We start from the raw sequence: 13,509 nt of genomic DNA, 5'->3' as shown, positions 1-13,509 counted from the left end.
TTTGAGATGTACATTAAGAAAACTGGTATACATCTAACAGCTAACACCCTGGGAGCTCAGCAGGACTCCCCTAATTTCATAGGAATTGTCCCACTCCCTCCCTCCCAATACCCTCATTTTCTCTTCCTCAGCAAACCATAGTTACTCTTAGAACCAAACTAGTCAAGCCCTTGTTTGTCTACAAAAACAGAATGGGAGACTTGGGTTTGTTCATGGTTTCCAATCCTGTTTCACAGACAAATACAGTTTATGCTAACCATGGTTTCCTAATTAAGATATATGTAATGGCAAACTGCGGATTACCACGAAAAAGTATTTGCAGGAGGATTTGAGGGGAGAGAGCACACAAGCCTTCATGGATCCTTCATTCAATATCACAACTGAAATGAGCTAAAGTCTGTTTAGGTCAGTGTTTCCCAAACTTGAATCTCCAGCTGTATTTGGACTACAATTCCCATCATCCATGACCACTGGTCCTGCTAGCTAGGGATGATGGGAGTTGTAGTCCAACAGCAACTGGAGACTCAAGTTTGGGAAACACTGGTTCATGTTCATCTTAACACGCATCAGACAGCTTTTTTGTTTTCTTTGCTTGTGCTATAAAGTGCCATCGCATTATAAAAATAAAAGTAGTTGATACAGTGGGTAAGTGGTTTGTCTCAGGTAAGTTTATTTTTTAATGAGACTAAGGGCTGTGAAGAACAGAAGGAACAAGGAGTACCTAAAACATTTCAGTGTGATCTTTCCTCTCGTACTGTTGTTTGATTTACATTATGTGAAACTCGTTCCTGCTTGCCTAAGCTGGTTAAAGCCTCTTTGATTTGCTTCTCTTGGAATAATTTCCTCTTGTTTTATATGAAGAGGGTGGGGGGGGACCCCTACCCTCAATCCTTTTGTGCTTCTCAGTGCTGAGAAGAAAGCAGAGGCTTTACTGCTTTGCCAGATGTTTGCCAATTGGCCCAGGTGATCATAGGTTTGACGCTGGCCCTCGTTTGCCGCCAGTTAGTCCAACCTTTTTTTTAATCATGTAAGCAGCAGCCCCCATTGATCGCTGGCAGAATTTTGTGGAAGATGCAGTGAGAACACAGGAAGGTTATATAACTGGATTATTATTTTTCTTCCCTGATACTATCTTGGGCATCTTCAGTTTCCATCAATATGGAAATTTCCATAAATATTGGAGCTGGTGAATCAGTTGTTTTTTTAAGATGTGTTCCAGGGAATCCTGTGGTTCTTTGTAAAGTTTATATTTTCTTGAAATAAAGTTTGCCTGAATGGGTGTGCTGGATAGATTCCAGGGCATCAACAGAGAGCAGCAGCAAGGCCCAGTAGAATCATAGAATCATAGAGTTGGAAGAGACCACAAGGGCCATCGAGTCCAACCCCCTGCCAAGCAGGAAACACCATCAGAGCACTCCTGACATATGGTTGTCAAGCCTCTGCTTAAAGACCTCCAAAGAAGGAGACTCCACCACACTCCTTGGCAGCAAATTCCACTGTCGAACAGCTCTTCCTGTCAGGAAGTTCTTCCTAATGTTTAGGTGGAATCTTCTTTCTTGTAGTTTGGAGCCATTGCTCCGTGTCCGCTTCTCTGGAGCAGCAGAAAACAACCTTTCTCCCCCCTCTATGTGACATCCTTTTATATATTTGAACATGGCTATCATATCTCCCCTTAACCTCCTCTTCTCCAGGCTAAACATGCCCAGCTCCCTTAGCCGTTCCTCATAAGGCATAGTTTCCAGGCCTTTGACCATTTTGGTTGCCCTCCTCTGGACACGTTCCAGTTTGTCAGTGTCCTTCTTGAATTGTGGTGCCCAGAACTGGACACAGTACTCCAGGTGAGGTCTGACCAGAGCAGAGTACAGTGGCACTATTACTTCCCTTGATCTAGATGCTATACTCCTATTGATGCAGCCCAGAATTGCATTGGCTTTTTTAGCTGCCGCGTCACACTGTTGGCTCATGTCAAGTTTGTGGTCAACCAAGACTCCTAGATCCTTTTCACATGTACTGCTCTCAAGCCAGGTGTCACCCATCTTGTATTTGTGCCTCTCATTATTTTTTTGCCCAAATGCAATACTTTACATTTCTCCCTGTTAAAATTCATCTTGTTTGTTTTGGCCCAGTTCTCTAATCTGTCAAGGTCGTTTTGAAGTGTGATCCTGTCCTCTGGGGTGTTAGCCACCCCTCCCAGTTTGGTGTCATCTGCAAATTTGATCAGGATGCCCTTGAGTCCATCATCCAAGTCCTTGATAAAGATGTTGAATAAGACCGGGCCCAAGACAGAAACCTGTGGCACCCCACTAGTCACTCTTCTCCAGGTTGAAGGGGAACCATTGATGAGACCCTTTGGGTTCGGTCAGTCAGCCAGTTACAAATCCACTGAGTGGTAGCATAGTCAAGACCGCATTTTACCAGCTTCTTTACAAGAATATCATGGGGCACCTTGTCAAATGCCTTGCTGAAATCAAGGTAGGCTACATCCACTGCGTTCCCTTCATCTACCAGGCTTGTAATTCTGTCAAAAAACGAGATCAGGTTAGTCTGACATGACTTATTTTTCAGAAATCCATGCTGACTATTGGTGATCACAGCATTCCTTTCTAGGTGCTCACAGACTGTTTGCTTAATGATCTGCTCCAGAATCTTCCCTGCTATTGATGTCAGACTGACTGGGCGGTAATTATTTGGGTCCTCTCTTTTCCCCTTTTTGAAAATAGGGACAATATTTTCCCTCCTCCAGTCTGCCGGGACTTCACCTGTTCTCCAGGAATTCTCAAAGATGACTGCCAGTGGTTCTGAGATGACATCTGCCAGTTCTTTTAATACTCTTGGATGCAGTTCACCTGGCCCTGGAGACTTGAATACATCTAGACTAGCCAAGTATTCTTGTACTATCTCCTTAGTTATTCTGGGCTGTGTTTCCTCTGCTGAATCATTTGCTCCAAATTCTTCAGGTCGGACATTGTTTTCTTTATCGGAGAAGACTGAGACAAAGAAGGCATTGAGGAGTTCAGCCCTTTCTATGTCCCCTGTTTGCATTTCACCATCTTCTCCTCTGAGTGACCCCACTGTTTCTTTGTTCTTCCTTTTGCTATGAACATACCCATAAAAGCCTTTTTTGTTGCTTTTAACCTCTCTAGCAAGCCTGAGTTCATTCTGTGCTTTAGCTTTTCTGACTTTGTGTCTACACATGCTGGCTATTTGTTTGAATTCCTCTTTGGTGCTTTCCCCCCTTTTCCATTTTTTGTACACATCCTTTTTTAATCTTAACTCAGTTAAAAGTTCTTTAGATAGCCACCCTGGCTTCTTTAGGCACCTTCCATGTTTCCGTCTCATTGGTATTGCCTGAAGTTGTGCTTTTACTATCTCCCTCTTAACAAACTCCCAGCCATCATGAACTCCCTTTCCTTTTAGTATTACTGTCCATGGGATCTCACCCAGCACTTCCCTAAGTTTTATGAAGTCGGCTTTCTTAAAGTCAAGAAATTGAGTCCTAGTATGCTTGGCTGCTCCTTTCCGCTGTATAGTAAACTTCAGAAGAGCATGATCACTCGCGCCTAATGATCCTTCCACTTCTACCCCACTAACCAGGTCATCAACATTGGTTAGGACCAGATCTAAAATGGCTGTTCCTCTTGTTGCTTCTCCCACTTTCTGGACAATGAAGTTGTCTGCAAGGCCAGTGAGGAATCTGTTTGACCTTATGCTCTTGGCTGAGTTTGACATCCAACAAATATCCAGGTTATTGAAGTCCCCCATTACTACTATCTCCCTTCCTTTTGCATGCTTGGCCATCTGTTCCAGGAAGGCATCATCTATGTCCTCCGTTTGGTTTGGGGATCTATAGTAAACTCCCACAATGAGGTCACTGTTATTCTTCTCTCCCTTAATTTTGACCCAAATGCTCTCACTTTGACTTTGAGGTTCTAAATCTTGGATCTCTTCACAGGTATACACATCCCTGACATATAACGCCACTCCTCCTTTCTTGTTTGGTCTGTTTCTCTGAAATAGATTGTATCCCTCCATTATTACATTCCAACCGTGGGACTTATCCCACCAGGTTTCAGTGATGCCTATTATGTACCAAGAGCTCAAGCTCATCTTGTTTATTTCCCATGCTTTGCGCATTAGTGTACAGACACTGAAGTCCATTAATCATTCCCCCGTGTCTCTTATTTAAGGATTTTTTCCTCCCACCACTAGGTCTGCGTGCTGTTTGCACCATTTGGTCTATGACATTTGGATGATCATCTTCATCAATTGAAAGACTCCTACCTTCAGGAGCACTGTCTCCCTCCCCCACATTAGTTAGTTTAAAGCCCTCCTGATGAGGTATGGTATGGCTTGCATTGTGCATGGATCAAAAGAGTTCTGCAGAGCTTTCCTGATCACCCTCTGAAATGTGCACAGTGTGTTTTTGGCACGTGTACAGGAATTTCACAGCGGATATGTTCCTGAAAGTTTGTTAGATGCTACTGAGGGGCTGAGAGTGTATCCTTCTGCATTTATATGCCCAGTACAAACTTTCTTAACTACAAGTACAGTGGTGCCTCGCAAGACGAAAAGAATCCGTTCCGCGATTCTCGTCTAGCGGTTTTTTTGTCTTGCGAAGCAACCCCATTGACAGCTTAGCGGATTAGCGCTATTAGCGGTCTAGTGGCTTTTAGCGATCAGCTGTTAAGCGGCTTATCAGTGGAACAGCTGATAAGCGGCTTAGCAGCTTAGGAAAGGGGGGGGAAGCAAAAAAACCCCGCGGGAACTCGCAAGATTTTTTCGTCTTGCGAAGCAACCCCATAGAGAAATTCGTTTAGCGAAGCGCCTCCAAAATGGAAAACCCTTTCGTCTAGCGGGTTTTCCGTCTTGCGAGGCGTTCGTCTTGCGGGGCACCACTGTAGTGGATACTGCAGAGAGTTTGGCACGATGAAGATCAAATCCAGATGTGTTTTGTAGTGTATTGGTTGTTCGGTGCTGTAGGTCCGCGTTCAGACCTGTGTGGCACCCAGTATTTATAGTTAGGTTTCTTGCTTTTGCCTTTTTCTTAGCACAGTGGTACCTTGGTTCCCAAACGGCTTAGTTGTTGAACAAATCGGCTCCCAAACACCGCAAACCCAGAAGTAAGTTGTAATGGTTCTAAGGGGGTTGCTCGTGCGTAAGTTGCCACCACTCCTGGCTAGGTTGCCTGGTTGAACCCTTTCTCTCTGGACAGCCTTGCACTCGTGGCTGTCTCAATCGCTGGCAGAATCCCTCAGTGGGCGTTTCTTAAACTTCCAGCAAAGAAGTTCTTTGACGCCGAGTCTCCGCCTGCTCTCCCTGCGCGGAAGTCTTCTGCGCAGGGAGGGTGTGGGCAGCGGAGGACCCGTGCTCTCCCCACTGGTCTCCTGTGAGGAGTCCTGGAGCCTTCTCTCCGATTCCCCCATCTGCCCCCCTTCACCCCTGGTGTTACGCTGATTTCCTTCCCCAGCAGATGGGCTGCCTCTCTCCCTGCTGGGACCCTCTCTGGCATCCCTCTGGAGCCTTCCCTCCACCTCTGGCTCCGATGGCAGTTCCCTGACATAAGTGTTCCAGTTTGCGAATGTTTTTCAGAAGCTAAACGTGTCCAACGCGGCTTATGCAGCTTCCGATTGAGTGCAGGAAGACCCTGCAGCCAACCAGAAGCTGCGCCTTGGTTTTTGAACAGTTTCAGGAGTCGAATGGACTCCCGGAGCGGATTAAGTTTGACAACCAAACTTATGCTTGTTCTTAAGTATTTCTGCTACCATCCCCAGACTCTCCCACTAAGTATTGGTTTGGGGAAGGCTGACAAGTTTCTCAGAGAAACTTGTGTTGTTTGGAGCCAACAGTAGAAAGTAACTTCGTTTCTCTGCTTGCAAAGATAGCCAATGTAAAAAAAAAAGAAAAAAAAAAGAGGCATTGTGAAAAATCCCAGCTGCATAATTGGTGACCTAAACACATAGGACCAGAAGGTCCTGCCTGGATTAGAGCAGGATTGAGAGATTTCCCCTAATGGGTGGAAGAGTCTCTGAAAATTTATCTTGTGTTCTGTTCATTTCTTCAAGCAGATGCTGGGATGCCCTCTCCTCTGCTAGTCTGACCAGGTCATTAAAATGCATTCACCTCCTTCAGTATGCAGCAACCAACTCTTCTCAGGCTTCCACCAGCTCTGAATCATTTCCTTTCTGAGCTGTCTGTCAGAAACATTTAGGTTTCGCAGACTCCCGGGGGGGGGGGGACCAGCCAATGTCTGAAGGAAGACCCCTGTGGAGTGCGAAAGCTAGTCAGACAGGAACAAATAGCAGAAAAGAGTAAATATATAACATGAGGAAATGATACATGGAAATATTGGCAGAGGGCCCAGATATTTTGTGTTAATTTATTACATTCATAATCCCCTTAAAAAGGTAAAGGGACCCCTGACCATTAGGTCCAGTCGTGACCGACTCTGGGGTTGCGGCGCTCATCTCGCTTTATTGGCTGAGGGAGCTGGCATACAGCTTCCGGGTCATGTGACCAGCATGACTAAGCCACACGGAAACGCTGGTTACCTTCCCACCAGAGTGGTACCTATTTATCTATTTGCACTTTGACGTGCTTTCGAACTGCTAGGTTGGCAGGAGCAGGGACCGAGCAATGGGAGCTCACCCCATTGCGGGGATTCGAACCGCCGACCTTCTGATCGGCAAGTCCTAGGCTCTGTGGTTTAACCCACAGCGCCACCCGTTTATTCAACTGCAAATTGGTGAAGGTAGTGGATAAGGCACTGAACTCAGCTTCAAGCCCTCCTCTGGACATTAAAGATCCATGAATAAACCTGCATCCACTTCTGCCTCTCAGCCTAATCTACCTAACAGGGTTGTGGTATGGGTGGGGTTGAGGAACAAGTAGGTATGCTAGGCTGAGCTCCTTGGAGAAACGTTGGAATACACAAATGATAGGTAGACTTTAGAGGTCTTTTTAGTAAGACTGCTCACCTTCCAGGGTGGGGGTGTTGCGGACGGGCGGTGTGCAAGCCCTAGCCGCATCACCACCACTCAGCCAATCCATGCTGGGGGGGGGGGCTGCGGGTAATTTAAACCACGGTGCGGTTAGACATTGAATAAGCCTTTGTTTAATAGAGGGGAGGTTGTAGCCTCCGCCTGCCCCTCCTCAATAAGAGTATCCTGTTAAAGGGATCCAGGGGTGTGGATACTGTCCAAAGCCTGGGCATGGGCTAGGGCCATGTCGCTACCCCAACAGCGACCCCTCGGGTGCCCCTATTTCATGTAGGTCATAGAGCTCCCCCTTCTGGTGATTTATCCTTAGTTTGATGCCTGCAGACAGGTGGGAGTCAAGATATAGCCTGGTTTCACCCAGTGCCTAAGCCAAACATCTCACATCTGTAACCAATAAAGGTGTGGCCTGTTTTAGCCCATAATCCAAAATACTCGTGTTGGCATGATTATTTATCAATGGGAACTACAGGGCACGGGGTCTTGGCACGCTGTTAATTAAAAACATTGAAACAAACTAGTGAGTAGATTCAGAACACAAATAGTCAGCCATTGCAAAACAGACCGCTGACATGAGTTTTGCATCTTCACGTGGTCTGTGATCAAACTGTTAACAGCAACCAAGTTTGAAATGCAAGCACATAGATTTTTTTCTCCTGTTCCCCTTCCCTAATATTTCTCTCTCTCATCTTGACTCCCCCCTCTCTTGTTGCAGTCCCATCTGCTGTTCCCATGATGCACCAGGTGAGTCGTACGACGAGTAGCATCACTTTGTCCTGGCCGCAACCAGACCAACCAAACGGGATCATCTTGGATTATCAGCTGCGTTATTTTGACAAGGTAAGTTTGACGTGGGGAACCTGTTTTCGCAGTTGTGTGTGAGAGAGGTTGAAAATCACTGCGGCCAGGGTGTGTAATGGCTGCAGCCTGGCAAGAAGAGGCAAATGAAATAATAAGATAGTGAAAAGAGGCTTGAGTTAAAACTAGGAACTGAATTTTGTGTTTCACTACAAGTTTTTCCTTGCCTCTGCATGCCTGCACTATAAATTTAAACAAAACTGATGGTCATGACTTCCCATCAGTAAGCTTCTTCAGATGGTAGAGAGCGTTACATATCTCCCCACTAAATTCTCAGCGCTCTTTCAAAGCTATCATTTTGTACTAGGGTTCCTTGAGGGATTCGAAACAGGTTTAGGTTTGTAGTGTCAATCTGCTCCAGCTTTTCTTCTGCTAGGACCAGATGGTGAGCTTGCCACCTTTTTTGTCTAAGAGACCTTGTTCCTATGGTATCAGAGCAGGTTGGGAACTGCGGCCACATGGCTTTGTCGTAAGCCATGGGGGAAACAAAACAAAATCAAACCCACCACAACCAAGAGGGCTGTGTGAGATACCGAAAACAATTAGAGTCGAGCAATCACCTTTCAGATTTATAAAGCAAAAATGATAGCCAGACGGTATTTTTTTTAAAAAAGAGGCACATGATTCTTATTTCATTTTGTTGCAGAAACATTCCTTTTTCAGCAAGTCTGTCGGGGCACATGATTTAGTTAGCATTTGTTTTAGATGGTTTATTTTTAATCTATGTTCATAATTTTGGTTTTATGTAGCTTTGTTTTTAAGTGGTTTGTGCATTTAAGTCATGTTTCATATATAACGGAATTTGAAGCTGCTTGGATATTTTATTTTATTTTTTGAGCAAGTGGTTTATGCATTTTTCCAAACTAACAGGTAAATGTCTGTATTTAGAATTTATCTCAGCCGCGTAGGGAAGCAACTGGTGAGCCTAGGAGGGAGCATTGCTGAGGAGGAGGAAGTGGAATTGTGTTTTGTCAGCTTCTCACGACTTGATTGTTGATTCCTAGTCAGAAGACGAGGACAACTCATTCACCATAACCAGTGAGACTAATATGGCCACTATTACCAATCTCAGCCCAGGGAAGATATATGCCTTCCAGGTTCGAGCTCGGACAGCGGTGGGCTACGGGCCATACAGTGGAAAGATGTATTTCCAGACTCTGGTGGGAAGTAAGTGACGCACCTTTGTGAACTTTCAAACTTAGAATCCCCCCCCCCCCTGGAACTTCCCTCGTGCTCAGACGTAGCTGCACAATCTGATCTCTCTTTATTACCCTCTTGCTCATGCATCGTAAACTTTTACAGCACTCACAGGCTAGCACATGCCTTGAGCTTGACCTGCAAGCCGTTACTAGGTATGAAGAGGCTAGGTATGAAGGGGGCTGTCCTTTGTGGGCATAGTCACCTCAAATCCTGAGAACACAGCACAGCCAAGGAACCTTTTGCCCTACAACCCCAGGGATGCTCCCTGCTATCAGTCACAGATCCAAATGCTCTGGGTTGCAGCCCCAGAAGCTCCTTGCCTGACAAGGTGCTAGGAGGGTGTGTACACATGCAAAGGTTTCACTGGGAGGTTGGGATGAGAAGATAACTTTGAAGGGTGGGAGGGGTCCCCAAGGAGGAGGAATGGCAGCTTAAAACAATGGACTATTCAGAGCTAGCAGGCCTAACCAGCAGAATAAGAGAACACATAGCCAAGTTTATAAAGAGGCATAGAAAATGTTTGTGAAATATCTGGAAAATAATTGTGAACAAGTGAAAACGCTAGCAGGATTAAGGTAAATTCAGCAGTGTAAAGAAAGTTGAGGTAATATGAAAAGGGAGGGAGAATTCAAATGGTTGAAGTACAATAGGCAGTATTATTGGGAAAATTAAAAGAACCATGGAAGGGAGAAGAAGGGAAGTCGATTAATGTATTGTTTATTGGTGGATACTTAATTGTAGAAAATGTATAACTGACAATTTTAATAAAATTATATATTTTAAAGGGAGAGAAAATAACTTTGTCCCTTTTGACAGGCGAGCGCTCCGAGATGGTGCAAGACCGATTGCCGCTTATTGTGGGTTCGGCACTTGGTGGCCTGGCCTTCCTGGTAATTGCGGCCATTGCCATCCTTGCCATTGTCTTCAAGAGGTGAGTCTCCTGTCCTCGCCAAGAGTTCTCCAGTGAAGACTCCCTGTCTCCTATCTGTGAATGTCGCACAAAGGGAAGCCAAGTCAGAGGGCTGGCGTTACCAATCTTCTTCCGCCCCAGACTCAGACCCAGTTATAACTGGATAGATAAAACAGTTAGAAATGAGGGAGCCCTGGCTCAAGGGGTGCTCAGATTTTGGCAGCCTATTTAAAGGGATACTATGGTTTGAACTAAAGGCACCTAAAAGAGAATTGCTGGCAGGTTGGGCAAGCTGAGAGAGCAGAGGCAAACAGCTCTGGATGGCCTTTCGCCCTGACTAAAATGGAAGCTAGTTGCTTTCCCCTCTTCTAGTTCTCAAGCCCCTGATCTGCATAGTAACTCCAGAGACTTCCTATGCCCCAACCAGGTGCATTTACCAACTGCAAAATCATGGGTTTTTGGAATGCACAGGGCTCTGTTCGGTGCATTGAGAATTATGCCCAACCCCCAATGGTTTTAAGAATGTCGCAATTGAAGGGTCACTGGGGAAAAAAATGTAGGCTGCTGTATACAGCCTGTTACAAGGATGTTCAGATGTAATGGGAGACATGACACTGAGCACCACACCTTCAAAAGGCCTAAATGAAAAGTGAACATCAGAAGGAGCCCTGGGTTAATTTTGGTTATCAAGATACATTCCCAGTGGGACTGGCAACAACTCTTTTGCTTTCTGAAGATGTTTTCATCCAGAACTTCTGGATCAAGCCCAGTGTTCAACAATAGTTATCAAAGCTAGCTCCCAACATCACACCTTTATACCAGGTGATTCCATAGGTTAGTTATAGAGTCATAGAATCAGAACTGTAGAGTTGGAAGGGATTCTGAGGGTCATCTAGTTCAATTTCCTGCAACGCAGGAACCTCAGTTAAAGTATCCGTGACAGATGGCCACCCAACCTCTGCTTGAAAATGAGAGCCACCACCTTCCGAGGGAGATGTGCCCACTGTTGAATGGGTCTTGCTCTCAGAATGTTCTTCCTGATGTGTTATTGTATCCTGACCCTATTATGAATCAATTCCATTGGGTGGCCTCTCAAGGTCTGCTGCTATCAGAAAAAGGAGAAGAAATGCCTTCTCTCCCCAATGCTATGCACAATTTTCTACAATCTTTAGTCTGAAAGGAAGCTCCACTGAACTCAGCAGGACTTTCTTCTCAGTAGACATGCCCCGTCCCTGTTTCATTTTGGTTGCCCATTTATGTACTTTCTCCTAACTCCACTTGAGGTGATGAGGAGGTTGCCCTTCTTGAACCCTCCCTTTCCTCCACAGTAAGAGACGAGAGACTCCCTACACAGACCGCTTGCAGCAGTACATCACCACACGGGGTAAGCGATGGCATAGGAGCTCAGCTCTCTTTTAATAATTGCCTCTTCTTTTTTGGGAGGAGAGTCTTTGTGACTGACTCTGGGGCTTCCCTTCTTCCTCACAGGTCTTGGGGTCAAGTATTACATTGACCCATCCACCTATGAAGATCCCAACGAAGCGATTCGGGAATTTGCCAAGGAAATTGATGTATCATTTGTCAAGATCGAGGAGGTCATTGGATCAGGTAATGAAGGAACTATTTCGCTTCTCATCTGCCCCATCACATTTCAGTCCCATTTTGCAGAATGATTGATTTGCCTCAAGCACCATTTGGGCCTCAGTCCTCTATCTACTTCTCTTGGGGTAAGCCCTGTTGAGCACAATGCTCTATAAATCTTTGATTTCTCTAACTTAGTTCTTGGACTGGTGTTCAGATCTTGCTCCATTGGATTAGGGTCTATTCAAGTGCACTTTGAGCCTCTTGTTGGTCAGTTTTTGCTGTAGACCAGTGGTTCCCAATTAGCTAAGTACTACTGAGGACCCTGTTTTTCAAAAGCCAACCCATGAAAAATGTTGATACCTCTGTAGTAGTTTTTGTTGTGTTAATGGTGCCACCATACACTCTGACATGTCTCAGCACAAAACCAAGATGTGCATATTCTGGGCCGTGCTGCACACATCACATGATCCACGCGAGAGCACGGGACCGCAATCTTTTTTGGAGGGGGCACTTCAATCGCACGCAAGACTCATGTCTGACCTCAGTCTCATGCATTTTGGGGTGCTGTCTTGTGAGATCAAGGCCCCTCTAACTGAGACAGTTGCCAGGTATGTGCCATGGACCCCCTGGGTGGGTTACATGGACCACCAATTGTGAACCACTGCTCTAGAGCTTTCTTTAAGAGCACTTCACTAGAGCTTCATTTTTGCATCTTCACATTGTGGACCTCATCTTGGGTTTGGGAGGGATTAGAGAGGGGCGAATTCTGGGAATACTACCAGGCTCCCTAACACTCTACCTTTAAGTCAGCAAGAAGGGATGCAGCAGCGTCTTCTCTACCCCATATTCCTCCACCAGTCCTCTTGCCTGCTCTCCTCCCTTGTCCACAGATTGAACCCCATTCACACATGCACATCCAACTGTGATGCAGTTCCATGCCATTGCAGAAGGTGTATGATCACCAGATCCATGTAGGCAGGGCTAGTTGTAGGGAAAGAAAGGTGGGCTATTGTCCTCATGTGCTGCTTGTGGACTTCCCATGGGATTTTGGTTGGCTGTTGTGAAAACAGAATGCTGGACCCTTTCATGCAGCAGGGCTCCTCTTCTGTTCTTACAACTGCTTAGCTGGCCGCTCATCTTAACCTACCTCACAAAAGGTAGGTTGTGAGAATAACGACGGAAGGGAATGTGTACTCTTGCCCTGAGCTTCTTGGAGGAAGGGTGGGCTAAAAACACAATAGCCTTTGTAAATAAAATAAATAAAGCAATAAATAAAGCTAAGGGTGCTAGAGGTCTTGAGATGTCTAGAGGACATCTAGGCGCCTCCTGATGTCAACTGGAGAACGTGGTTGCTCCTCCTCTGTCTGATGTGGTGTCTTCTCCGTCCCTTACCCCTGGCAGGAGAGTTTGGAGAGGTCTGCTTTGGGCGCCTGAAGCCTCCAGGGAAACGAGAATACACAGTGGCTATTAAGACCCTAAAGGCAGGCTACACCGATGAGCAGCGCCGGGAATTCCTCAGCGAAGCCAGCATCATGGGACAGTTTGAGCACCCGAACGTCATCCGTCTGGAGGGTGTCGTCACCAAGAGCCGTCCTGTCATGATTGTCACGGAGTTCATGGAGAATGGCTCTCTGGATTCCTTCCTCCGGGTATTGCAAACTCACCTTCCCCACCCCTCTCCTGCCCTTGTCTTCTTACATGCCCGTTCACCTCCTCTGTGTCCTCCTTATCTCAAGGCCAGATCACTGGAAGTGCCACCAAAAGACTGGGGCAAGTGACTACTGCATTGTAGTGGAATGGGCCAGTCAACACACCAGATAGACAAACGTAGGGATTGTGGTCAGAACGTTATTCAAAGTCTTAACCACCTCATATGACAGGAGGGACTCGCAGAGCTCCCTTAACACCAGGAGGGACCAGTGAAGGGGTTCACTTACGTGAAGGAGCTACACACAAAGCCCTGTC

At 45.9% G+C, this 13,509-nt stretch overlaps 1 protein-coding gene across 4 annotated transcripts in view; it reads left to right on the top strand.

The window, feature by feature from the left end:
- The window catches only part of LOC309332108 (ephrin type-B receptor 5), a 163,021-nt gene that overhangs the window by 138,564 nt on the left and 10,948 nt on the right, over positions 1–13,509 (top strand). For all 4 annotated transcript variants that reach the window (XM_081844905.1, XM_081844906.1, XM_081844903.1 and 1 more), the window contains 6 exons: positions 7,708–7,832; positions 8,855–9,017; positions 9,867–9,981; positions 11,289–11,344; positions 11,449–11,568; positions 12,946–13,193. In XM_081844905.1, coding sequence (XP_081701031.1) covers positions 7,708–7,832; positions 8,855–9,017; positions 9,867–9,981; positions 11,289–11,344; positions 11,449–11,568; positions 12,946–13,193 — 827 coding nt within the window. The remainder of the gene's footprint in view (positions 1–7,707; positions 7,833–8,854; positions 9,018–9,866; positions 9,982–11,288; positions 11,345–11,448; positions 11,569–12,945; positions 13,194–13,509) is intronic.

The sequence above is a fragment of the Podarcis erhardii genome, assembly GCF_964252035.2.
Source record: "Podarcis erhardii genome assembly, chromosome: 17".
Lineage (NCBI taxonomy): Eukaryota > Metazoa > Chordata > Lepidosauria > Squamata > Lacertidae > Podarcis > Podarcis erhardii.
The sequence above is the reverse complement of the archived record's forward strand: the minus strand, read 5'-3'. Positions and strand labels throughout refer to the sequence as shown.